The following is a 24,949-nucleotide window of genomic DNA, read 5'->3' on the forward strand; positions in this document are numbered from 1 at the left end:
ATAACTACCTCAGACAGTATGTAACAGAGGGCACACAAGGATTGAGGGTCTTGTTTGGTCATCTCATCAGAGGATGTAATTATAAATGAAGTGTCAAATCACCCACCAATTGGTGACCATAAGGTGATTACCTGGGTAGTTGCCAGCAGTGTGAGAACCTCTGTAAGAAAAGGGTATATGTGGAACTACAAGGGGGGGGGGGGGGGATTATGAAGAGCTCAGAAGACAGCTTGCAGGTATAGCATGGAATTAGGAGTTAGCTGGAAAAGAGATCAATGCAGCTTGGGGGATTTTCAAAAACTATCTAGTAGATGCAATGTCTAAATGTATTCCAAGGGTGAAAAGGTTAAATAAGGTAGGTGTGAAATGGATGAATAAAGAGATTAAGCATGCATTACAGAGAAAAAGGGCATTATGGAGGCAGCATAAGAGAAGTGGAAATAACCAATTTCATGAGGTCTACAAAGACCAGGCAAGGAGGGTGACTTGTTTGGTGAGGGTAGCTAAAGAGAGGTATGAACAGCAGTTAGCTAATGAAGCCAAAAAGAATCCTAAGGAGTTCTTTCGATATGTAACCAGCAAAAGAAAGAATGATTATGGAAGGATGACATTGATTGGAGAAAATGGTATAAAGTGACAGCTGTTGCAGAAGGTGTGGTGGAGATACTTAATGAGCAGTTCATAAAGGTCTTTCAATCTTGTGAATGTGACTTCATGGAGAGATTGAGAGAGTTAATGATGGGGAAAGAGGGACTGACTGTAGGTGAGCAAGAGGTGTATGGGGAGTTGAGCAAACTAGATGTAAATAAGGCTGTGGGACTTGATAATATATCACCACATATTCTGAAGGAATGTGCAAGGGAGTTGACAGAGGAATGGAGGAGGAGTTGGAGGAATGTGCCAGGGCTTTGACATATTTTTTCAATACGAGTCTTGCACTCAGTCAAGTTCCTAAGCAGTGGAAGGAGGGCAAGATAAAGGAGGTGATAGAACTCAAGCATCAAACTATAGCCCTATCTGTGTGTCAGGTGTTGTAGTTAAGTTGTTGGAGAAGCTTGTGAGAAATAGGATCCAGAATTGGGTTGACAACAATGGTATTATCTTTTTGATGGATAGCATGGATTTGCTAAAGGAAAGTCATGTTTTAGTAATCTTTACTTATTAGAATAAGGTGACTGCTTCCATGGACAGAGGAGAAGGATACACAGTAATATACTTTGATTTTGCAAAGGCTTTTGATAGATTACCGCATGATAAGTTGATAGTCAAACTGGAGTGGATGGGGTTGGATATTAGATTGGATTGGAGACTGGCTATCTGATAGGTATCAACAAGTTGTGTATGGAGAAGTGATATCCAGGAAAAGGAAAGTTACTAGTGGTGTGCCTCATGGGTCTGTTTTACGGCCATTGCTGTTTAACTTTTGATAGATTACCGCATGATAAATTGATATTGATGAAGATTTGGATGGAGATATTCAGTTGTTTGCAGATGATGCAAAGTTGGGATGAACCATGAAGAGTAGAGAAGATGTTGTGGCCTTACACAACATCTTCTTATGAGTGTGGTATCTGAAAGAAGACTTGAATAAATTGAGTGATTGGGCACCGGAATGGGGATGTGAGTTCAATGTTGCAAAATGTAAGGTTTTAAAATTTGGAAAACAAAATGGGATGCAGAATTTATGCTTGGTGAGGATATATTGTCGGAGGTGGAGGAAATAAGAGATCTGGGGCTGATAGTGGATAAGGATCTGAAATTTAGGGGCACATAGCCAAAATTGTGAAGACCACACAAAGACTTCTGGGAATGATGCAGAGGACACTAACTTGTAGAAGTAGGGAGATTCTTGTTCTATTGTATAAGGCTTTGATCAGGCCACACATGGACTATTGTGTGCAGATTTGGTCACCTGGTTTTCAGAAGGATGAAGAGATGTTGGAGAGGATCCAGAGGCAACTGACTAAGGTAGTTTCTAACCTCTGGAATGTCGAGTATGAGGAAAGATTGAGAAGATGCAACTTGCAGAGTGTGGTGGACAGGAGGAGGAGGGGAGATATGATAGAGACCTACAGGTTATTAATGGTTATAGGATCAATTCTGGAGAGGTTCTACAGAAAATAGTGGGAGATCAGAGGAGAACCAGAGGTCATCCCTGAAAGCTGTATAAGGAGGGTGTGAGTAGGGGAGTGAGAAGCAGGTTTTTTTCAGGCAGAGTTGTAAATGATTGGAATGCCTTAGATGAGAGTGTGGTATCTGCAGAGAATTTGAGTGTGTTTAAAGCATGGTATGATGAGCTGTGTGTTTGATAAAAGGACCTCTTAGATGAGTCTTTGACTCCATGGAGTCTTGGGTAATAATAATAATAATAATAATAATTTGTGGGACAATTCCTTCCATTACTGGTGTCACTGGCATTCTGTTTTAAAGAGAATTCATTGATGAGGATGTTAATAAAGAGGATACTAATGACAGACATGACATAATCCAGAGATAATTGACTAAGGTGGTTTCTGGTCTCTGTAATGTTGAGTATGAAGACAGATTGAGAAAATGCCATTTACAGAAATTGGTGCATAGGGAAGAGGAAAGGGGGATGTGATCATAATAAGGGGTTATTATCATATTAATGTGGGGGAGATTTTGTATAGGATAGGTGACATGGAGACATGGAGAGAACAAGAGGTCATCCCTGGAAGCTGTATAAGGAGAGTGTGAGCAAGGCGATGAGGAGCAGTGGTGAGTGCATTGCCTCAAGAGTATGGTGAGCATGTAGATGGAGAAATATTTAAAGCATAGTATGATAAACTGTGTATGTAACAGTGGGACCCCCCACGATGAGGCTTTTGATTCTATGGAGGTTTAATAATAATAATAGTCTTTAATTTTTGTAATAAAGTCTTGAATGTTTTTAATGTAGGAAGGGGTGTAAGTCCTAACAACTCCTTTCTAATTTCTTCATTAGATAATTTGTAGAACTGTCAATTCCTTTCACTGCTGGTCTGACTGGTATGTTAATTTTGTGGATTTTTTGGACCTATTTTATTCTTGGTGATCTTGAATAGTGTGATATTAATTTTTTACAACCTCAGAAGGCCAAGAAATAACATCTTTCAGTAATTTTGTAGTTCATTTATTGCAGGTAGCAAAATTTGTATTTAATAAAAACTGTCGTATTCACCATTGGCTTTTCTAATGAGCAATTCCTTATTCATTTTGAGTGGTAACTTTAAGGCAGTGTTTTTTTCCTTGGTTAAGTTCCCAGGAGGTGTTCCAATGTTTTTTAGTAAGCTTCTTGTGTAATAATCCAATTATAAAAATTTTGAAAGAAAGGACTATCAGAACCTATAACTATAAATAAATGAGTAAGACAAGGCTGTGGCTTATCCCAATTCTATTCAACATTTATATAAACAGAATCCTAACAGAATGGAAAACAACTGTGAAAGATGGAATTAAACTAACAAATAACATATGGCTAAATACAATACTTTATGCAGATGATCAAGTACTAATTTCAAATTTCAGAAAATAAACTCCAAATGGCAACAACTAACCATCTAAATGAAACAGCAAAAAATTTTAAATGAAAATCTCTGAAACAAAAACAGAAGCTATGGCAGTGTGTGAAAATACCATTCAAAAAGTCAAAATTATGCTTAACAATTAAATAATAGAACAAGTTACGGAATTCAATTACCTAGGAAATATAATCTCGCAATACAATACTGATTCACAATTGAAAGCAAGACTACAAATTTACAACAAAATGAATGGCATAATTAGAAGAAATTTTGGAAAACACGACTAAAGAAACTCAATTAAGATTACATAATATGACCTCTAAAACATCTCTCAAATTTGGAAGTGAAACTTGGGTTCTAAAACAATGAAATTTCTAAGACCACTCCTGGGATTCACTAGATTAGATAAAAAGAAAAACACAGAAATAAGAGAATGATTAGATACAAAAAACATCATACAAGAAATAGAAGAATACCAGCAAAATTGGCTACACCACATAGAAAGAATGAATAACAATAGTATTCCTAAACTAGCACTAGAATATAAACCCACAAGAAGAAGAGAGACCATGGGCTTCCAAGATTAAGATGGGAAGATCAACCTCATGTGTAGAACAGGACATAAAAAAATCCTATACCTAAATTTGTTCAGACGACAATGACGAAAAGACTATCAGTGAATAAGTTGAGAGAGAGAAAGAAAGAGATATGATAGACATTGTACAAATAAAAATTGAAAAGTGGTGCCTTAAAAATACTTAGTGTCCTTTATTCACTTAATATATTACTTTACATGTGTGCAACTACTAACACTTTACAATTCTCAAATCTGTAAAACCTTAGAATAATGCTGTTACATTTGGAATGGTGTATTAGAAACCTCTCTAAAATTCATGTTGCCATTGAAAAAGAGAGCAGTTAAGCTAATCAGTGATCTCCTCTCACAAACTGCATTGTGCCCTTTCTATAGATTACTTTCTATGAATAGTGTTACACAGAACTTTGTATAATTATTATTATTATTATTATTATTTGACACCTCCAGGGAGTCCAAAGACTCATCGAGGGAGAGTGTGCCAACAGCATCGAACGATTGTCCCCCTTCCAACTACTAACCGCGCTCAAACTTACTTAACTGAGCCATCAGTAGCAGAGGCTCTACCAATCGACCAACCTTTGCCGGCAGGTTGGTCGATAATACCACCTATGTGCTATGTGTTTTGTGATATTGCAGGCTTAGCAAATTTCTGTTACGCTTGCAATAGCACAAGTAGCAACCATTCAAAATATATTTACTCTTCAACTACTACTCCTCCTAATCTTTCATTCTATCTGTCACTGTTCCCTGGAATAGCCTTCTTCATGAAATATTCTCCAAGACTACAATAACCAGCTGTTCAAAAAATAACTTAAATAGATTCTTTCTTTCTTAATTCCTGCCCTTACACAGCATAAATATGTTATAGGTCTTGTAGCCTTTAATGTGTGAGAGAGCGATATAAAAAACGTGAAATGTGTGTGTGTGTGAGTATAACTGAATTAATACTGAGATTAAAGCCTTAGTGATGAGATCATCCAACAACTATAGGCAGAAAGAAAAGTTCTTAAAATTATTATTATTATCACATCAACCTCCATGGAGTCAGCAGACTCATTGTGGGAGGTTCACTCAACCAACAACATATTTATCATTTGGATTAATCTGATAAAATCCCCTCACTAACTTAAATTGTCTCAATCATATCAATCCTTTTCTGTCATACTAAACTGCAATTTACATTCTTTTAACTTCTCTCTCAATAGCTAGCTTTCCAGAGTCTTCATATTGCCTTGATCACTCGTCTCTGCACTCTTTCCAACATTTCCATATCACGATGAAAACTGGTTGATCAGATCTGAGCACAGTAGTCCAATATGGTCTGATTATTGATACAGTACTACAGCAATCCTCTCCTTATCCTTGCCAACATGCTCTTTATCATAGCAGCAATGTGATGTACATTCTTTGCAACATATTCTCTAAACTTCAGGCTACTGTCAGCTATCACTCCTCAGATCTCATCCGCTTCCTGAAGTACACCTCCACCAATGCAGTACACATCCTTATACAAGGGGGGGGGGGGAACTAAAAAGTTCTGATAAACACCTAGAACAAAAATGATATTAAAGCAACCGATATAACCACAAGAACCCTTTAACCCTCATGCTTAATCAAGTTGTAATAATTCGTTCTTCTTCTTTTAGGATATATAAGAAGACATGTCAGAGGTTTTGAAGAAATTCGAAGACACAGAGGTGCAGGCCATCATCAAGTTTTTCATGCTGCAAGAAAAGTCTGCAACTGAGAATCACAAACTTTGTGTGAGACTTTAGGGGACTGTGCCTCAGCATATTCAACAGTTGCCAGATGGGTGGCCAAGTTTAAAACTAGGCATCCTGAGACATCAGATGTCCCCAGGTCAGGAAGATCTTCCACAGTGAATCACACCTGAAAACATCGATGCCATGCATTCCATCATCCTTAATGATAGACGACTACCAGCCAAAAACATTGCAGAGATTCTGGAGATATCCAGGTAGTGAGTTGGGATCATTTTCCACTAACATTAGGATATTAGAAGCTCTCAGTGAAGTAAGTCCTGAAATGTTTGAATCCAGACCAAAAGAGAGAATGCGTATTGTCATCTCAAGGGATTTTGGGTCATTTTGAGAAATTTGGTGAAAATTTTTTGGCTTGTATTGTGACTGTTGATGAAACATGGCTTCATCACTATGACCCAGAGAGACCAAACAACAGTCAATGGAGTGGAGACACAAAGGTTCTCCACAACCAAAGAGGTTCTGAACCCAAAATTCAGCAAGGACGGTTCTTACCATTGTCTTTTGAGCCACGGATGGTGTAATTCTTACCAAGTACCTCAAAAAAAGGTGAAACTGTTATAGCAGCAGTTTATTCAACAGTACTGAAGGAAACACACTGCAGGAAACTGAGCAGAGGCATGTTGCTTTTACAGGACAATGCACCTGCTCACACTGCTCATGAAACCCAACAGACAATACGCAACTTAGGCTTTCAGTTTCTGCCTCACCCACCCTATTCACCAGAACTGGCCCCATCTAACTACTTCTTATTCCCAAATTTAAAGAAACGCTTAAAAGGAGGAAAATTTATGACAGATGATGAAGTCATATTTGCAACTCTGAGGACTGGTTTGTGCAACAAGGGACTTTTTTCTCAGAGGATTACAAATGATACAGCAGCTTTGTAACAAGTGTATCACACTTCATGGGAAATATGTAGAATAATGTGTAAGTTACATGGTTCTACCTCAATTCTTTCAAGGTGATTATCACAACTTTTCAGCACACTCATATCTCTGCATTTATTAGTATTAAAGCTAAAACCCACTCACTTGTCAACACCTGATAAACTTTTGATACTTTCATGTCTACCCTTAACATTTATCTCCCTTCTATATGTGTAACATATAGAAGGGAGATAAATCATCATTTACACCAGCATGATACACACACACTGATAAAGTGCTCATTAAAAAACTTTACTTCATTCCTTGCAATAGTCACTGCCCATAACTAACCACCATTGTCATCCGTCTATAATTCTTCTTCTTCTTGCTTGCCTTATCATATAGCAAAAGAATTACCTCGAGTTATCTCCTGACTGGCCAATCTCCTCTCATACTTTTTCTTTCTAAACCATGCTTGTCACTCTTCTAGCCTGCACTTTATAATTCATCCTACATCTAATCACTATTAAATATCTTACATTTAATAGTGAGCTTGTACCTCCTCCATAACACCTTTTCTGACACTGCTTGTCTAATTTTACTGTTCATCCATTTCACTCCTACTCTATTCATTTTACTCATGGTATACAGTAGTGCATTACTTGAGTCAGATACTGCCTAATCATTTACCATGCTCTCTCTCTTTTTCACACAGCCCAACAAATCAAGGTATTGATACTAGTTGACTATGGGACTTTTCATGTCACCTGCCTTATAATTCCACATATAATCCATTGACAGTAACCTTTTTCTGTTTGACCACCTCCCTATCCAGTACCTCATGATCATTCTCATCAACCAGTGACAGCATTGATACCTCATTAAAAACTACCTCCTGGAAGGTCACTAAATCCAATACTCGAAAACCTTGAGCTGCTTCCATCACATGCTTTTTAAGATAGTTATTATTCACTCTTCTTGTACCCGTAACTCTTCTTCCAATCCACATTCCTATAATTGGTTTGCAAATTGGCCAACCAATTTGACTATTTTACAATCAGTGCTCTATATTTCCTGACTTATAACAACATCCTGTTGCATATACTATTCTATTAATTTCAGTTTTTCCACACCAAACAGATTCAAAATCCACACATGTAATACCATTTTAAACTTCCACACTTAATAGACTCAATTTTGCTAGCTACTATAGCAGAACTCTCTCTCTTTGGTCTTTCTTTCCCCTGTTTCCCTGATCCTTACTCTGATTTCCATTCATATCCCTCTTATCTCCATCTGTATGCCTTGCATCACTCTGTCCTGCTATGATTGCTTCCTTCAACCTTGTATTCATCTTCCTCCTGTCCTTCCACAACCTGTGAAGCAGGTTGTGGAAGGACAGGAGGAACTCTATCTTGACTCTGCACTCTCAACAAACAACAGTTTTTCCAAATGTCTAGCACCAAGCCCAATCAAATTCAATCCATCAACCTTAAACCATTCCAACCTTCCTTCAAATTCACTTCATGCATTCACAAATTTTGCCTCACAGAGCTCAGCCATCTTGAAAATTCATTATTTCTGATCCTCTTCTCCACACAATATTATCATTAACTTTTGCACAATTTGGGATATTAATAACATTTTACATCAGTACCTGTTTAAATACAGTAATTCAATTAATATAATGATGTATGACAGATATGAGCTAGTGTGTATGTTTACAAATGCTAGAAGTATTTCAAACAAGAGGAATGAAATTGTAGTATTGATAGAGTTCATTCACCCAAAAATTGTTGGTATAAGTGAGACATAGTTGAACAAGGATGACATTCTGAGAGTAATAATATAGTATGTACTGTAATAATATAATTATGTACTGTCTTAAGCAGTACATAACAGAGGCCACATGTGGATCAAGGGTCTTGGATTTGATTATCTCATCAGAAGATATTGTAAATTAAGTGTCACATCTTCCTACAGTTGGTTAAAGTGACCATGAAGTGATCACTTGGGTGGTGGCCAGCCATATCACGACTTTTGTGAGAAAGAATTATTATTATATGGGCGCCTCCATTTAGTCGAAGGCTCATCATGGGAGACCCAATCTATCTACATAATCTATCATACCTCTCCTTGAACCTATTAACAGACAAAGCACTCACAATTGACTCTGACAACCCATTCCACTCATTCACTACTCTCCAAGCGAAAAATCTAGTCCTCACACGCACACCCCTACTAACCACACCTTTATTCAACTTCCAGGGATGAAATCAACCAACTCCACCAGGCCTGCAGGAATTTCTTAGTTTATCAACCATTAATTTTAATAAGTGATCATTTACATAAAATATACCTTCCACCTTCATACCTGGAACAAATCCTTTTTTAATTCTCCAAGCACATGAAAAAATTTTCTCCAAGTAGCTAAGTTCATCGTTATAGCTTCTGACTCCCATGATTTTCTAGAATTTACACTGAAAGAGAAAACAGTTCCAAGAAGAAATCACAGCCAAAGTTGATTCTCAAAATTCTACTACAATTCCATCATAATTTTTATAAATTATGCTCCCTGACATCACACATACAACAAATATGCACAACCATTTTCTTTTCGTTTACATTTGTATTACTACTAGTGTAAAAAATTTTTGCCTTTGGCCACTTCTTGCTTAGTTGTGAACAAAATTTATTTAGAAAAGAGATTATGCATAAACTTGTTCAAATTGTAAATTCCGAAATTTTTAATATTATATACTGATACTTGCAAAAGTGCCAAAAGTGATTGCTATATTTACATTGTGTCAAGTAATTAAGTGAACTTACCCCAGTGTTTAAAACTTATGGAACAAAGAAGCATTATAAATTCTGCTTATTTCTTGACAATAAGCAGAATTTATAATGAGCAACTTTCTTACAGTTGAAATAGCAAAAAAAAAAAAATGTTCTTATTCTTTCAAACAATAGTACTCAAACCAGCAAAGGGCATTGTAAAAATGCAAACAGTGATATTGGACATTGCATATTATCAACTGAGAGAGTGAGAGAGTTAATGAAACAAGAGACTAAAATTCCAGAATGTCTGAAGGCTCACTGTGTTAAATGGTTAATAGGGTTATCTTGGGATATGTATGAATCCCCAAGCAAGTTGATTGATAGTTTAGTTTCAGGTTTTTTTTTTTTATTATTATTATTTTTAAAGTGAAGAATCAAACTACTGAGAATTAAAAAAGAAGATATACAGTAGTGCAGCAGATGGATGGATTGATGTAATCATCAATAATAAAAAAAAAAAAAAAAAAATCAAACATCTGCCTTAGATTCTGTAGGTATTTGCATGGATAATCTGCTAAACTAGCTACTTTCATTCCATTAGTTTTCTTCCAGAAATGCAAGAACACCATCTGCTTTCAGCATCCATTTACTATCCAGCTTCAAACTTACTGAACAACTGCTCTTCCTATTTCACTCCTCTGCCTCTGTTCTGTGGAACAACCTCCCTCATATTATCTTCTCTAAATACTACATACAAGAAAAATATTAACAGATTCCTTCTTTCTTTTTACTCTCTTCTTCTTTTCATGACACTGATGTGCATTTACTTGAGATTGTCTTGTCCAGGTTTAGGTCTGCTCAGTAAGGAGCAGAGTTTCTGTAGAGGTGTGAATAAAATCCATATGTTACACGTTCGAAGAACCATGGCCAGTTTGGGAGAGACGGAGCTGATGTAAGGTAGAGAAACGTTACCTTTAACATTTGTTGTATCCTCATTATGACGAGGGAGTCAATTAAATAGGATTATTTAATTAAGGGGATATTAGATCCCACATTGTTTTAAAGCCGAATAAGAAACTTAAGGATCGGAATCGAAGAGTGTCATGCCGAATATAGTAACTATAAACGTATCGGCGACTACTAGCATGAGCTAAAGCATGTTGCCCTAAAGCAAACTAGGGCAACTCGTTGCAAAGGTGATTAAATAGGAATTTGTTAATAATTTTTTGGGAATAGCCATTCAGTTGAAATGTAGTCCAGAGGAAATTAAGTTCTTTGTTTAGTTCCTCCTCATCATAAAGAAGGGAATGAGCCTGATGTCCAAGTGTCGAAATGATTCCAAACTTTTGTGGGATAATGATGAGACTGAGCGTGGTATCTGTTCATGTGGGTAGGTTTTCTAAATCGAAATCTTCAATTTCTCTGCTGAACGGGTCAGTTTAACATCCAAAAAAGGAAGAGAACCATTAACTTCTAACTCAGCTGTAAATTTGATGTTTGGATGTTGATTATTCAGATGGTTTAGCAAATTTTGAAGAGATTCATGGTCGTGGCCCCAAACTAAAAGAATATCATCTATGTATCTTTTCCAAATTCTAGGTTTTAAAGGGAAGGCGGAGATAGCTTTCCCTTGAAAATCTTCAAGGTAGATGTTAGCAAGTACTGGAGACAATGGGTTTCCCATAGCTAGACCAGAGTTTTGTTTGTAGATAGTACTTCTATACTCGAAATATCATGAATGAACACAGTGAGTTAATAGGGCCATGATCTTCTTAGGTAATTTATTTTTAAATTACAAGAGAATTTCTTCTGTAGGAACATTTGTAAATAAGGAGACTATGTCAAAACTGGCCATGATTTCCTTCCTTAATAGTGATATCTTTAAGGCTAGAGACAAAATCCACAGTTTTTAATAAAAGATGATGACTTACCGGAGAAACATTTTAGAGATTTGGAAAGGTTATATAGGTTGGCGAATCAATCCCTTTGACAATTGGTCGCAGAGGAATATTTTCTTTATGGATTTTAAGTAATATCCATATAACCAAGGGATTAATGGATGGAGAGAACGAAGAGATAAATGCATGTTTCTGGGGAATACTGTTATTGTTCTCAAAAGGTTGTTTGTGCAATTATGAAGTCCGTGTGCAGTATCTCAACTGAGTAAATCAGTCTTCTAATATCTCTAGTCCTTATGATGAGGCAACTCACCGAAACACCAGAGATTTCCAAGGGACCCTAAAAAAAATTGGCTTGCATATCAACAGGCTAGTGTTTTTAAAATGATGCAGATTCCATGCCCTTTTCCCAAGTTTTATCTCTTTTAAAGAAACCATCAAAACGGAACGTGCTAGTAGGATTCACCATAGAGAGAAGTTGGATCTGCTCGCCAAGAGAATCTTTGACACCAAACGTATTTTGGCCTTCTTATTTGCTAAGAAAACTGTGTTATCTAATAACATTGAACATTCTCTAGATATTGACACATGGAACCATCTTAAACAGATGAGCAAATCTCAAGCTTCCAGAGTTGAAAATGAGAACAAACTAAAACTAATTAGAAAAGTTGAATCTCTTAAACAGAAACAAGAAAACTCTTTAACTTCTAAATTACATCTCCACCCAGATAAAGTTGTCATCAACAAATCTAGTCATAACTTTTCTACTGCCGAGAAAAATGTTCTCACCAAAGGTCTTAATTTTGTTTTATCTCTGAGATCAATCCCAAAAGAATTATTACTTATCAGAATTGAAAAAGCTGCTTCTTTCCTTCCTTCTCACCCAAGAAGCAAACCTACTCCATATGGAATCCATTTTCATTATTAACAATGCCAAACCTCCTACCGACAACACATCTTCATTAGAATGGCAGGCTGTTAAAAAACTACAAGATAACAAAGACATCATTATTCTTCTGGCAGATAAAGGAAATGCTACAGTTGTGCTCAAGATTGAAGATTACCACAATATCTTGTTGTTGCAATCTGAAGATTACCACAACAAGATGCTGGATTTGTTACAAACTGACACTTACTCGATCCTCGAAAGACATCCTTCATGCGAACTTCATAATCGCACAAACAACCTTTTGAGAACAACAACAGAATTCCCCAGGAACATACGTTTATCTCTTCATTCTTTCCATTAATTAATCCCTCGGTTATATGGATTACCTAAAATCCATAAAGAAAACATTCTTCTATGACCGAATTGTTGAAGGGATTGATTCTCCAACCTATAACCTTTTCAAAATTTTTGCCCAATCTCTAAAATGCTAAATCTCTAAAAGATGATGACTCCAGTAAGTCATCATCTTTTATTAAAAACTCCATGGATTTTGTCTCTAGCCTTAAAGATATCACTATTAAGGAAGAGGAAATCGTGGCCAGTTTTGACATAGTCTCCTTATTTACAAATGTTCCTAAGAAGAAGTTCTGTACGAACATTTGAAGTTCCCAGTGTGTGTGTACCGTAGAATGTTTTTTGGTATACAGAGCATTGTTTGCCATAGTAAATAATGATAGATAAATATTCGTCATGTGTTTCATCCCATTCTTTTTTGTGACATATTTTATTTATTTTTCAGACAAATGAATATCTTCATCTAAGGGAGCTTTTGTTGCAGTATTCCAAAGATGCCACCCTTATAGTGATGTAAGTAGAAAAACTATTATTATTATTATTTAGCCTCCTTGAAATCAAGTTAATTGCATAACTACCCTTGTTTCCTTTCTCCCACTGCTCCCATTATAAAAAATTTCATCTGATCAAATCTTCTCATCAGCTTAAATGTCTCTATCATCCCCCCCCCAATATTATTTTTGTTACTCTCATCATGACATTATTAGACTGTTATTACATAAAACATCTTTTCATAAATAGCTGCATTTTGGGATGCTAATTTTATGTAAGATCAGCTAGAGATGAACTGCATATGATAACTGTATATGCTGCTTTCTTCAAAAAGAAATATCTTTCTTCAAAAAGAAATAACATTTTTAAACGGTTTTTTAAAATTTGTGTGTGTGTAATTTTAACACTTTATTCTCTTATTATTATAAATATAGTAAATTATTAAGCACTTGAATTAATATGGCTGTTTATTTTCATTTTACAAAACTTTTTTTTTTTCATTGAACAGTACCAGCAAAACTTATGTATTGGCATTCTGAAATTTAACAAAAGTTCAATTTTTTTTCTCCTACACCTAAAATACATAAAATCCACCTAGCTACATGATCCTAGTTAAAAAAAAATATGTGTATAGTATAATATGCATGTGCATACAAATAGATTTAGTTATAGCATGCAGATTTTTATATGCCATCTTTCTCATTGCAGGACCCTGCCCATGCCCAGAAAAGGAACTTATCCACCTCCACTATATATGGCCTGGCTAGAAATACTTGCACGTGACATGCCTCCTTTCTTGTTTGTGAGAGGCAACCAGACTAGTGTTCTGACATTTTATTCATAAAGCATGTACCTTCTGAATGAGTATTAATTTGCAGAATATACAGCTTTCAAAATTTGTATTCACAATTTTCCCTTGTAGATATAATAGAATACCTTATAGATAAAATAAGTCTGTAACTGTTTGTAATCTCTGATCTGAATGTTCCTGGAGTGACAAAATGAAAAAAAAGCATGCACACACACATACATGAGCCAACAGCAAAAAAACATTTCATTACCTACATAGTCATCTCTCAAATTTATAAGCTTCTCTAACTACTGTCACTTACCATGACAGAAAGCAGTTTTTGACATCTTCTTGTGAAACCCTTTTGAATATTGCTATTATATTCTTTATATGTATTTATGTTTTTAGTCAAATGAAAGCATTGTTCAGTTTAGAAAGTATGCAAAGTTTAATATCTCAATCACATGAATATAGAAAAGGAGTGGTTAACTAGGCTGAGTAACATAAATCTTGGCTAAAACCTTTAATTATAGAATGCTGTGTTGGTATGTTGTCATGATAATGAATCCAGCCATTTGACCCCACTGAACAATTTCTGAATGAACAATTCCTCAAGTCTAACAGTTCTGTTTATTACTTCATCATCAGTGGTTCTAAAAAGGACTTAAGTGCCTGTGACCTTTCAAGTCCTTGGATATCTAAATTAATTCAAAGGATAAAATGGCTGAGCCTCTACCTATAACTATTCTATTTTTGGTAAATTGTGTGTTCTACTGGCTGGTGTAAACGGGTATTATTTTTCGTTACTTTGTTGTTTCTTGATTTCTATTATTAACCCTTTTCTCTTTCTTGTGTCCTGTCGATGCTGTGACTTTGTAAGATGTTACTCTTACTTATTATTATTGTGCCTTTATTTATATTAGTAGTATATATCTTTTTACTTCTTTATATCTATTTAATCTTAACCCCAATTTACTCTTAATTTTGTTCTACTTAAAAGTACTTCCTCCTTGTGTCTGGGATCTCCGGATATTTATTTGATTTTTAAGACTGCGCCTCTTAAGTTCCCCTTATGACACAAGAAAGCATTTATACCCTAGTTGAACAAGGCTTATTTACTTTATAACTTCACCACGGTTTGCAATCATGGCCTAACTATTTATCTCAAAAAGGACTCTCATAACCTTTGGGCTCCCACTTTATAGATCCGAGTTTATTTTTGAATCAGTGCATTGCAAAAGACAAAAAAATAAGACCAAACCATTATGTACTAATATATAAACAAAATTTAATTACTGATCTAATAGTTACTATACAATACATGAAATCAAAACTTCATTCATACAAGAAATTCATTAATCTTGAATAATTACTCAAATGTAATACTTAGTGAACTCTCTTATTTTTTTTTCTAATTAAATCTCAGATAATACATTCTATATCACAAATACTAAATATTATTTACACAGAACAAGAAATTTCTAGGTGCGCATAACAATCATAATTAGTCATCAACCATGCACCACACACACACATTATATGACTCTTAGATTCTCATCTTAAAGACTTAGTTAATTGACTGATAATCACATTGGCATATTTCATTCCCTTTGATTAGAACAGCTCTATGATGTGATAATAAGCAATTAAATTAACACACATTAATCAAAGGAAATCTTAATTAGCCCAGTTTTTCTTAGGGAAATTAACTACGCTCACGTTAAACTCCACAATAATTTTTTACACAAATCTACGAGCGATTCATGCACCTTAAACCACTATTTTTCTATATTAAATAGTTCAGCAGTTCCTTGAGGGGAATTCTCTTAAATCACAAACATAAAATAATTAACAAACAGACTCACATGGGTCTCTGACTGTCTTGCATACGCCTTCCCTCCTTCTTTCTTTTCCGGCACTTCAGGAGTTTCTTCTCCGTTCCGTGTTTTCTTCTTTTCCTTGATGGGAGTCTCAGGGCACTGTCGAGGAATCGCGTCAGCCAATGGGATACTGGATAAGTTTCTTCTGGCATCTGGAACTGACCGGCGAGGAACTGTGTAGGTCGGTGGGCATGTACGTACTCAAACAGAGCGGCAAGGCTTGAACCAATATGGCAAGATTTCCCCTTAGACTGTAACCTCTGGTTTATCCTTGGCTTCGGACTGGAAACTCCCTTCGTGGATAGACTCCCATCTCTCCCCTCCAGAACTACTCAGCACCTCTTGTGGACAGATCATGCAAGATGGAAACAGGAAGCCCTTCTCAACAAAATTCCAAGCCTTATATTCCAAATACACCTGCACTTTGGGTTAAGTTTATTGGACCCAAATGTCCCCATACATGTCTTGCACGTAGTTACGAGAACCCAGGACAACAGCATGTGACTGACGGTTCTCGAACTTTCGCCGACAAATCCTATTCTTCCCCTTTGATGTCCTTAATCCGGCTATGTGGCCTATGAGACTTTCCGACTGATGCAGGCTGTCCCTTTTCAATACTGACCTTGAAGATCACCTGCTACAGGACTCATAAATACGTTTCAAAAGAAACCGCCGACTTATAGACACTACCCTTGGTTTCAAACATCCTACTTCTGCTCTTAAACAATGAGCAAGTTAATTCCCTTTGGACTTATTTTGATCTTTATACAAAGTTTAAACATACAAAACATAGATACATTATATACAAGGTTTTTAAGGTGTGTCCTACAGTAAAAATCGATGTACTAGAAATTTTATTAATTTTCGTAACATCAAGTTTTTACACTGGTTTGCCTGGTTGTGGGACCAAAATATCCAAGTTTCCAGTAGGGGAAAAAACCCTGCCACCTCCATATGAGGCCAGCTAACTCATCTCCAGTTGAAAAGTCCTAATAAAGGTTCTTCACTTACTAGATGAGATTACAACCCAGGTTTTTCCAGCCATAGGGTTTCATCTATTATGGAGGCTCTTCCTGTATACTTCACCTGCTTTAAATTACCTGAACTATTAAAAATCCTCATGGTCTTGGCATAACCTCATCATCATATGCTGTTTTCAAAATCTTGCACACACACACTCAATCTCTCTCTTTCTGCTTATGTTTGTTGTCTACCCTTCTTCTTCTTTAAGATGTACACTTTTAAGCCTTGCAAATTTTTCATCTGATCAGTTGGATGGCCAATGTCTTTCTTACTTTTCTAATTGATATTCCATGATAAGTGTTGGCAACTGATTTTGGTCTGTTCAAATTCATTCTATATTATTTCATTTCTAATATAGTCACATTGTGTCACTCCAGCTACACTACTAAGAAATCATATTTCTACTGCCTGAAATCTGTTTTCAGTATCTCTTGATCATAGTCTATGTCTCATGTCTTTAAGGTGTGCCATTACTTTGTATAATTTATTTTGTGTCTCTTCTATTTTTATTTTACACTATTTTTCTGATAGTTCCACACATTAAATCTTGTCCTTTCTGATGAATATCTCCTTCTCCATTCATAGATAATATGACACCAAAAAATTTGTTTGCCTGCTTACTAATTTGATTCTAGTATAATTTTGGGTTTTAATGTTCATTTATCTCTAAATGATAATTTTATAAATTAAAGATGCCAAGAAATTTTATTTCTGGTTTCCTCCTTTACCAAAGTATAAGAAAACAAAGTTTGTGCATAAAGTAACTTCATGTATATAGAGGCTGATGACATTACATCAATCACCTTAGTACCCCATAATGCAATGCACATATTTTACGGACATGTATAATGCTATGCATTTATGGGACAGGGCCACTACCCAGAAGTGATACCAAGGGTGAAGTAATGCAGAAGTCATATTTCAGAATACAAGTAGTCAAAAGGTGTCACATTTTATTACTAAAATACTCTGGATTAGAGATAGATGTTGAATTTTCTCACTTTCTATAGCCCACTCGTGAAGTTACTTCATGTGCAAACTTTGTTTGCTTACACTTGGATAAAGAATGAAACCAAGAATATAATTTCTTGGCATCTTTAATTTATAGTATAACCAAGTTAACTTTCAAGATCTATTTCTAATTCAGAGTATTTTAGTAATAAGGTGTGACACCTTTTGACTACTTGTATATGGAAATACAACTTTTGCATTACTTCAACCTTAGTATCACTTCTGGGTCTGCTCTCATTGATGAGACCCTTTCCCATAATGCATACTATTATACAGGTGACTTATTGCTGAATTTCAAATCAAGCATCATCATCAGATCACAACACAGCATGTATATGCAATAGTAAGTGAAACAGTACAGTTGTAACGTACAAAAAGATCTAAAGTCCTAATTTGGGCCCTCTAATGTTGTAAAAAAAATTTCTGCTGTGTGGGAGTTGCTCTTAAGATAACAGTCTCCTAAATTTTTGGAAAATTAATAGAACCATGTTTGTTCAGGTTAGGAAAATTCTTCATAGTCATGGCTGACTCAAAAAATAATCTCTCAGATCTGTAATAACTTTTAAATAGCACATTAGTTTTCTTCCATCTAATCCTGTGTGAAGGGCTGTCCAAAGCATGGTCTGCCAGTCATGACTTGCCATAATAATGGTAGCAAATGTATTTTTTTTTATGTTCTTCCAGGCAGATGCTAACAAATCTTCCTGTTTGCCTATAGTAGACCAAGTCACAGTCATAATGAACTTCATACACTCCAGGGTATGCTAGAGGATGAAGTTTATCCTTAGGAGAGCAGATCAGAGTTGCTAGTTTAATGTGAGGTTTGAATGTGGTGCAAAGGCCATGTTTCATTAGTATTCATCTTTTCTAATGCACTTCTGACATAGGGATGGTAATGTTGTGTTCCTGTATTAGAGGAGGGAGAAGTAATGGTTTTATATAGTATGTTATCTATTTTACAGAAATTGTAGCCATTGCCCAAGAAAGTATGGGATAGATATTCAAGTTCTGTGGACAGAGCTGTATCATTAGAACAAATGGCACTGGCTCTGTTGGGCTGGATAATGATGTGATTGTTTATGTAGATATCTTCCTGTATATGTTGGCATTCTGTAAATGAAAAATGATAGTGATCCATCTGAAAGGGGTGTCTAAAGTGTCAAGAAAGGGTAAGCAGTTATTAGATTCTTTTTCTACTGTGAAATGCATGCTTGGCCAAGTAGATTGCGTATCCGCTCTCCAGTCAAAAGGCTGTGAGTTCGAAACCCGCCATGGGCGTTTGTGATTGTCTCTAAAAATACTAGTGGTGGTGGTGGGCAGTAGATAGCATTGGTGTTGATGATGATTGTAGTTGGTGGAGACGGAGAGTTGTAGAGTAGGTGCCCTTCCTCGATGGGTCATTGGACTCCCTGGAGGTGTCATGTAATAATAATAATAATAATAAATGCATTTTGAGGTGCTGGCTGTTTAGGTAGGTGACAAAAGCATCCAAAATGTCTCAACCATGTAGCCAAATGGCAAGCACAGCATCAACAAAGTGTAATCACACTAGGGTTATATGTAGCTGTGCTAAGTATTTTGTTTTCAAAGTGCTACATGTAAACGTTTGCTAAAGGGGGAAGGAGTGGGGAACCCATAGCAGTACCATTAATCTGTTTGTAGAATTTTCTTCCCCATGTAAAGTAACCTGCATGCATAATGAATTTGAATAATTCAAAGATATTGGGAGGAAATTTAGACTTGACCAAGTCAGGCGTGTCTATTAGTGGTACATCGGTAAATAGGGAGGTGACATCAAAACTAGCCATTATGTCTGAATTTTTTAAGATATGTAATTCTTGGTCCACACGGTTAGCCTGGTGGCTGTGCGCTTCGCAACTGTATGCCTGTGAGGAGGAGTGTCCTAGGTTCGATTCCCGTCGGTGACGTGAGGAGCTGAAGGATCTTCCTCAGCCATAGCCATAGCCAAGTTAGCTGGTTTGCTGCTTGCAGGAGGAAAAACCCCAGATAAACTGGGAAGAAAAATTCTGCTGTCCATGCCCAAGACCAGCTAACTTGGCTATGTCTGAGAATGATCTTTAAGCTCCTCACATCAGTGACGGGAATCAAACCCAGGACATTCCTTTCCCAGACATATGGTTGTGAAGTGCATAACCACTAGGTTAACCATGCAGACAAAGTTCCTCTACTCGGTGACTAGAATCGAACTCTTGATGCTTTTGATTTGGAAGGTCTAGCGACGAGGAGTGAAAACACCACTTTCACTCAGCTACACAAACTGTTTGATAGAAACATACAAGTTATTAAAAGGTTTTATATTACTGACACAGCAAAGTTTTTTTTTTCAGTATATCCACTGTATGCTCCATTCTTGGAGCACGCAATGGATGACCCTTGGAAAGTGTGTAAGAGTAGGGTGAGCAAGGGTTTTAGAACTTTTTTTTTTTTTCTCAGAGGGTGGAATAGGTTACTAGAGGTGGTTGCGAGAGCTTTGTCAGTGAATGATTTCAAGGAGAGTTATGAAAGTACTGTGTGAATAATGGTTAGTGTTGCCTCTAGTGATGAGTTTTTGACTTCAAGGAGATGCCCAAGAAAATAATAATAGTAATAGAGTTCTGTGATACTAATGCTAATGGATAAATTATTAAACTTAGGGCATACACTTTGATGTAACACATGACATATACCATACTTTTCCGACATAGCCTAAAGCAAGACTTAGAAGGGATGCACCATTAGATTTGACTGCTATTTAATGGCATCATAATCATTTGTGACAATATTAATGAAAAGAAATCAAAAGGGCTGGGAAAATAGATTTTCTTATATATATATTACATAACAGAATTTATCATTGGTGTTTTTGAAGTACAGTGCTTACACCTTTTTCTCCCATTCAACAAGATGTGCATAAAAATTAGATTAGTCATGAATCTCTTTCTAGTGTTCAACTCTCTCACTAGAGCACACATCATAATTCAAACAAAGTACTTCATCATTATTGTTATTATTATTACATGACACCTCCAAGGAGTCCAAAGACTCATCAAGGGAGGGTACCTACTCTACAGCTCTCTGTCTCCACCACTTAATCCACCAACTACAGCGAACTTCAACTACCATCACCATCTACACCAATGCCATCTACTGCCCACAATCACCACCACCGATAGTATAATAGTATTTTTTGTCTGTAAATTGTGTGATTTCTCAAGGCTGATTTTTCTGTATGCAGGACGAAAAACCCAGGTTTCCGAGAGAAGAAATCCTGCTGCCTCCATATGAGATCGGCTGACTCACCTTCAATTGAAAAAAATCATATAAAGATTACTCTCATCATGACAAGAATCGAACTTAAGCCTTTTCCAATTGAAGGACGCAACATACCCCATCGTTCTTCCAATTGTGCTATGGAGTGTGCTAATTATAACCAACTATCAAAAAGTTCTGACCAAAATCCCTACACATGCAATGCTATTCTAAAGGAAATCCACTATAACAAACTACTTTGGTCCTTACAGGTCATCATCAGTGGAGGAATAGTTTGAACAAGGTAGAACACTAACAATAGATTTTTTAAAAAAACATTGAGTCATGTGATGGTCTAATGAACAAGATATACATGAGATCTGGTAAATGATATACAGGTGAAAAACAACAACACAAAAAAATGATGGCTGATAAAAATGAGACTTGACAAGAAGAGAAAGTCATTCTGATTTAAATGAGGGTATTAGTAGTAGGGCTTTGGCACTTTCTTTGAATAAGCGTTTGAATTTGAAGCCATCATTAGAGTAGGAGAGTTCTTGACCAGAAGGTTTTGTCCTCAGTGTATCAATTCCATGCTGTGATGACCCAAATTTCTTATTAGTGATATATGACTGGTGTTCTTGTAATATTTTTTTAACACAGAGCACCCCCCCATGTCCAAAGTAGAAAAGGTGGCAATACCTGGAAGGGAAAGAAGAGATTGTTTATTCTTAGATGAAGGGAGCCAGGAGGAGAGTTTACTGATAGGAAAAAATGCAGGTACTAGGTTGTGCTTCTTGAGGATTTTTGAAGTTGGTTTGAAGATACGCTGGCCTGGTTGGCCGAGTGGTTAGTGTATCCACTCTCCAGCCAAAAGGAGGTGGATTCGAATCCTGCCATGGATGTTTGTGATTGTCTGTGAAAATACTAGTGGTGGTGGCCAACTTCATTCTATATGATGGCCAATATATGATGAGTGGTAGCATCAAGGGCTGCACACTTTTAGACAGAACTTAAATAAAAATAAACTCTGCATTTTTTCAAGGCAATAGTTATATGTAATGAATTACTATATTGGTTAAATCATTTTACTACTGGGAGAACAATATAAAATACTTGAAACTGAGTCTCTGAAACGGATCACTGTAACCAGAGCACAGCAAGTGACTTTCAATGATGCATTATTCTGGAGCGTATAGAAATCTACCACTCCTACTATAATTCGCACAGAGAAGCAATACATTTTATAAATTTGAGTAATCTGTTTAAAGCAATTTTGATTCCATGTTGAGAATATAAATTGTTTCCATCATCAGAAATAATGAATATAACTAGTATATCAATCAGAAAATCTGCAGGCGAAACTAATAGCTAAATTGATAATACATAAAATCTAATATAGTTTTTATCCTGCTGCAAGCCACACAAAATGACATTATGGTGTAGATGATGCAGTTCACTGTAGTTGGTGGATTTGAGTAGCAGAGATGGAGAGTTGTAGAGTGGGTACCCTCCCTCGATGATTCTTTGGACTCCTTGGAGGTGTCACATAATAATAATATCTGAACTGGAACCCTTTGTACTGGTTCTGGATTGCAGGAAGCAGCTTGTACAAGTCAAAAACATGCTGCATTTTTGATGGTAGAAGCCATGATACATTGGATGTCATGTTCTAGTTTGAGATCCTGTTGGCTAGAGCAGTGCTTCCCAAACTTCTGGATGTCTTCGGAAAAATTAAAATATTTCACGCCCCCCCCCCTCGAAAAAAAATCGTAATATAAACATATATTATTATAATATTTACTGTATTTATATTCAATACGAAACATACACAGCAAATATTACAAAAATCAAATGCAAATATTACATTTCTAGCATCTTACATACACATTTGACATGGCACATTATCTCATATTTTTATATAGATAGATATATTGTTATTGTACATTTGCAGTACAAGCACATGAGACATAAAACGATTAGTAATAAAGAAAGAATTAAAAACATAAAAGAAGTTTAATAACAATTTAATGTGATGGATGTTTCAATACTGCTACAAAAAAAGTCAGTATCAGGTGAAATATTTGAAACTGCAATTCTTAGATTTCTGCTTTGAAATGAAACTTATATGAATAAGCATATATTTACTAATATTCATTAAGCGCTGAAATACGCAGGAAGCAAAATTTGTGAACCCACACCAATGTGCGATTTTTTTTCCATTAAAATATAAAAAAGAAATAATAAAAATTAAATGCATTTCTTTTAAGATAAAAAAAATCTACTTAGTCTTAAAACATTTTCAATTTGTTTTCATTATTTCACAGCTCCCCCCTCAACAAAACCTATGCCCCCCCCCAAGGGGGCCATGGCCTGCAGTTTGGGAAGCGCTGGGCTAGAGCATATAGTATGAGCTTGGATATAATCAAATTTTTATGAAGCCTGTGTTTTGAGACGGATAATGCACTTCTGCTTCATATGCAGTGGCAGATGAAGGTATGTTTGTGGTAAATGGAGGTAGTTAGTTCACCAGAAGGGGAAAAGGAGAGCAAGATATCTTAATAAGGCCATTTTACCCTCCTCTCTATTTTCATAGTGAAGTTTATACAAGAATATAAACTTTTCCATGGTTATTATTTTATTTATTTATTAGAAAGGCTGGTCAAGTATCTTCGTAGTGGGACCAAATGACAATGACATCATTCACATAGCATACCCAAAATGATGGGTGGAGTTGCATGGTGAAGTAAAGAATTTCCTCTAAATGTTTCTGATAAAATTTCATCACGGCAGGTGAGAATGAGCCTCCCACTGAAGTACCTTTGATCTGTTTGTAGATTTTGTTTTAAACTCTGCACAGATTAAACAATTAAATAAGTTCCTTGATGAAGTAGTTAGCTGGGATCACAGTACTTTGTATAATACATGTTTGTATAGTACAAACATGTATAATACGTTTGTACTATACTATACAATACATATACCGTATTTTCCGGTGTATAAGATGCACTTTTTTGCCTTAAAAATTCATCTTAAAAATAGGGTGCATCTTATATAATGAAAGTAAAGATTGTTTCCTCTTTTCAGAGTCATACGCGCTCCCTTTTATATTCCAAGATCTTTGTAAGCGGTTAATGGTGCAATCAAATTGATGCGTGACCTTCACGTGACTTCTAGCGCGTTATTGGCTAAGAACGAGGAGTCCCTATTCAAGTTTCATAATATCTTATCCGAGTAATCAGTTACCGATGTTTATCAGTATTGAGTTGACGTGTTGAGATAATTGGTATTCGGTTTGATATTTCCCCATAGATTTTAGTGATGGAAAAAAACAGGCGACATTCATATACTTCAAGTTACAAATTGCAGGTTGTAAAATATGCGGAAGAACACAGGAGTAAGCAAGCTGAAAGACATTTTGGACCTCTGCCTACAGAAAAAGTTTTTTTTAGTTTTTTTCCAGAAAATTGTATTAAATTTCTTGGGTGCGTCTTATACACTGGAAAATACGGTAATACATGTTTGTATAGTACAACCCATTTTAGAAGGACCCCTCATTTATATGGACTTCCAAAAATGCATAAAAGGTTAAGTAAGAGCCATTGTGAATTATATTGATACCTGATTGATTAATTTATTTCACATTTATTAACTGCCCATATTGGACAATCCAGATTATTTATCAAGAATTCCCCATATTTCTTGAAAAAACCAAGAATATTCAAATACAAGAGTTGGATATGTTAGTTTGCTTTGACATCGTTCCTCTATTTACCAACATTCCCATTATCTGACACTATTACCTTATTATAT

General features: G+C 35.9%; 1 protein-coding gene across 1 annotated transcript in view; it reads left to right on the top strand.

Annotated features, from left to right (window-relative positions):
* The window catches only part of LOC150099699 (solute carrier family 12 member 2-like), a 497,862-nt gene extending 483,835 nt beyond the window's left edge, over positions 1-14,027 (top strand). Inside the window, exons 22-23 of the mRNA XM_090403480.1 lie at positions 13,137-13,204; positions 13,892-14,027. Of these exons, the coding sequence (XP_090259606.1) occupies positions 13,137-13,204; positions 13,892-14,027 (204 nt within the window). The remainder of the gene's footprint in view (positions 1-13,136; positions 13,205-13,891) is intronic.
* The last annotated feature ends 10,922 nt before the right edge of the window (positions 14,028-24,949 follow it).

The sequence above is a fragment of the Typopeltis vanoorti genome, chromosome 14 (genome assembly GCF_054136105.1).
Source record: "Typopeltis vanoorti isolate ZY-2024b chromosome 14, IOZ_Tvanoo_1.0, whole genome shotgun sequence".
NCBI lineage: Eukaryota > Metazoa > Arthropoda > Arachnida > Uropygi > Thelyphonidae > Typopeltis > Typopeltis vanoorti.